The 2500-nt window shown below is 38.2% G+C and overlaps 1 protein-coding gene across 9 annotated transcripts in view; it reads right to left on the reverse strand.

The window, feature by feature from the left end:
• LOC137632260 (aquaporin-7-like) overlaps window positions 1-2500 on the reverse strand; it is a 186847-nt gene that overhangs the window by 26168 nt on the left and 158179 nt on the right. For all 9 annotated transcript variants that reach the window (XR_011042032.1, XR_011042033.1, XR_011042034.1 and 6 more), the window contains exons 2-3: window positions 2141-2405; window positions 126-262 (exon numbers count right to left, since the gene is read on the reverse strand). Coding sequence is in view for 5 of the 9 variants with exons in the window: in XM_068364148.1 (XP_068220249.1) it covers window positions 126-262; window positions 2141-2405 (402 nt within the window). In the remaining 4 variants the exon portion in view is untranslated. The remainder of the gene's footprint in view (window positions 1-125; window positions 263-2140; window positions 2406-2500) is intronic.

Below are 2500 nucleotides of genomic sequence, written 5' to 3' on the forward strand. Positions count from 1 at the left end.
AGGTCTGTCTAAATAGCTATTAAGTTCAGTTAACTCTGGCAACCTTCAAATCTAAACACCAAGAAGAAGTCAAACATACGTATTGCTCGTGATTAAACCTTCCTCGAGAGAGAAACGTCCCGTACCTGATCAGCCAATCCATTCCCACTGGACAGGAAATCTGTGAGCACGGTCCCATTGGCATTGGTCATCGCCCCCGGGTACGTTGCCCAGATTCCCGCTGTTGCCATACTTCGCGTTGGCTCGAAGGCGTCCAGGGCATCTGCAAGATATGGTGGAGTGAATTACAATGCTCGAAAGATATTTATATTTTTCTCGATTTATTCCATTTACAAGTAAAGGTGTACAATAAATGCAAGTGAGCATGTAAACATAAACACAAATTTATTCTGAATTTATAAAACAAGCAATGTATACATATGCATATTCAATACATGTTTATATAGGAATAGTATATATATATATATATATATATATATATATATATATATATATATATATATATATATATATATATATATATGTGTGTGTGTGTGTGTGTGTGTGTGTGTGAGTGTTTTACATAGATTTTCATTTATGAACTTGGGTGACATATAAAGGCGCTGAGGTCTGTCAGGCCATTCGGCGCCCAAGAGCAACTGGGAAAAATCCAATCGTTACATGGAAGTAGAAGTTAAGAGGTCTGGCAAGACGATGGAGGAAAGGAAGCGGAAACGGAGATAAATTAAGCACAGTTATGGACATAGGAATGTTCCTAATACTTTAAGTAATGCCTACAGTGAATAGCAATAGGTACACAGAGTGGAGTGTGTTTGTACTGCATGTATGCATTATTGGATGTATAACAGGAAAATATTACCTCAAGATGGTTTGACCACAGAAAATAACAATGCGTAACTGATAATTTTCATCCTAACAATGCCTAGCTAAAGATAGAAAACAGCGACAAAAATAGAGTATTGCTCCTTTTCTATATAATTTACCTTCGAAACTAATATTTTATGATTTCATTGGGTCTTTTTGGATGAGATTGCACACCTCAGTCCCTAATTGTCCTTGGTTGACACACAACAATCGACCAACTACCAGTTACATAATCAAATGCCTAGGCACCAATGAGTATTATTGAGGGTTGTCTGGACAGGTTTGCCTGGTAGGGAATCGAACCTACCTCTTGTATATGTTCTAGGAAGAAAATAATACATAATTCAAACCGTGTTCCATCTCTAACGAACTAGGAAAATAATACCCGAGAAATGTATGTCAGCTACACTTAATCGATTCTTAGAACCTTATAAGATAAGCGTCACTGTTGACCTCTTGCGTTCCAGGCTTTTCAGGAATAAACTGGTTTCAACTGGAGGGGTTGTTCCCCTTTTAGTAAAATCAAGACTTCCAACGCCGCATTCGTGTTCTCTTTGCTGACTAATGCCTGAATTTCGCATTGCGGAATTTTACACCTTAACAACTAGTTTTTACAATTACACTAAAGGTTGATACATCATATTTACTGCAATTCACTTTTATCCTCACCAGTTTGTAGCTGCCAGTAAGCAAGGTTGATACACTAAAATTTCTGGCGAGCCATTAATTTACCAGTTTCTGTAAGATTTTTCATTATCCTTTATAAACATAAATGTGAATAAATAGTATCAACATGCCTTCTGACTATACATCAACCAATTATGTCTAATTACTCAAGTTTTACTGAGTTCGACTTTTACCTAGAATATCTCGACTTTTACCTAAAATATCTCGGACAACACTACAATCCAGGGTACGCCATGACACAGCATACCGTAAGTCATTCCTCGTTATGTCTTTTACAATTAGGTCAGGAGCCAAAACCGGAGAGGAGATGACCTCTGCATATAAAGAGTTAACGGAACTGAATATCCCAAACACGACATTCATGTCCCAAGTTTGAATCGAGGCTGCAAACGTGATGAACAATGATGAGTTTTAATGTCCACTGAAAGAAATGTCTAAACCTCTTTAACTTTTATTGGATATCTTTTTTTATGAGTTGCATTTATTTCTGTGATTATAACCCAGATCTTACAGTCATGCAACTATTGATTGTTAGATATTTAAAACACATTGTACTCAAGATTCTAAATAAGACCAACAGATGACTTACTGAGATAAACTGCATAGACCATGCACGACGCGAAGAAGGCCCCCAGGTACTGCGCCACCATATAAACGGGCACTTTTGCCCAGGGATGCTTGCCCCAGATGGCCATGGCTAAGGTCACGGCTGGATTGATGTGACCTCCGCTGACCCCTCCGCTCACGAGGACACCTAAGACAACGGCAAAGCCCCATCCCCAGTTGATGGCGAAGAAATCCCCATTGGCTTTGTTGGTCAGGACGCTTTGCGCTACTGAGGCGTCTCCGAAGAGCTGAAAAAAAGAAACAATTGTCACTAATGATGATGATTTAAAAAAAAAAAAAAAAGGAAATTTTTACTGAGATTAAACAATCCATTTTTATCAAT

This window comes from Palaemon carinicauda, chromosome 41 (assembly GCF_036898095.1).
Source record: "Palaemon carinicauda isolate YSFRI2023 chromosome 41, ASM3689809v2, whole genome shotgun sequence".
NCBI classification, from domain to species: domain Eukaryota; kingdom Metazoa; phylum Arthropoda; class Malacostraca; order Decapoda; family Palaemonidae; genus Palaemon; species Palaemon carinicauda.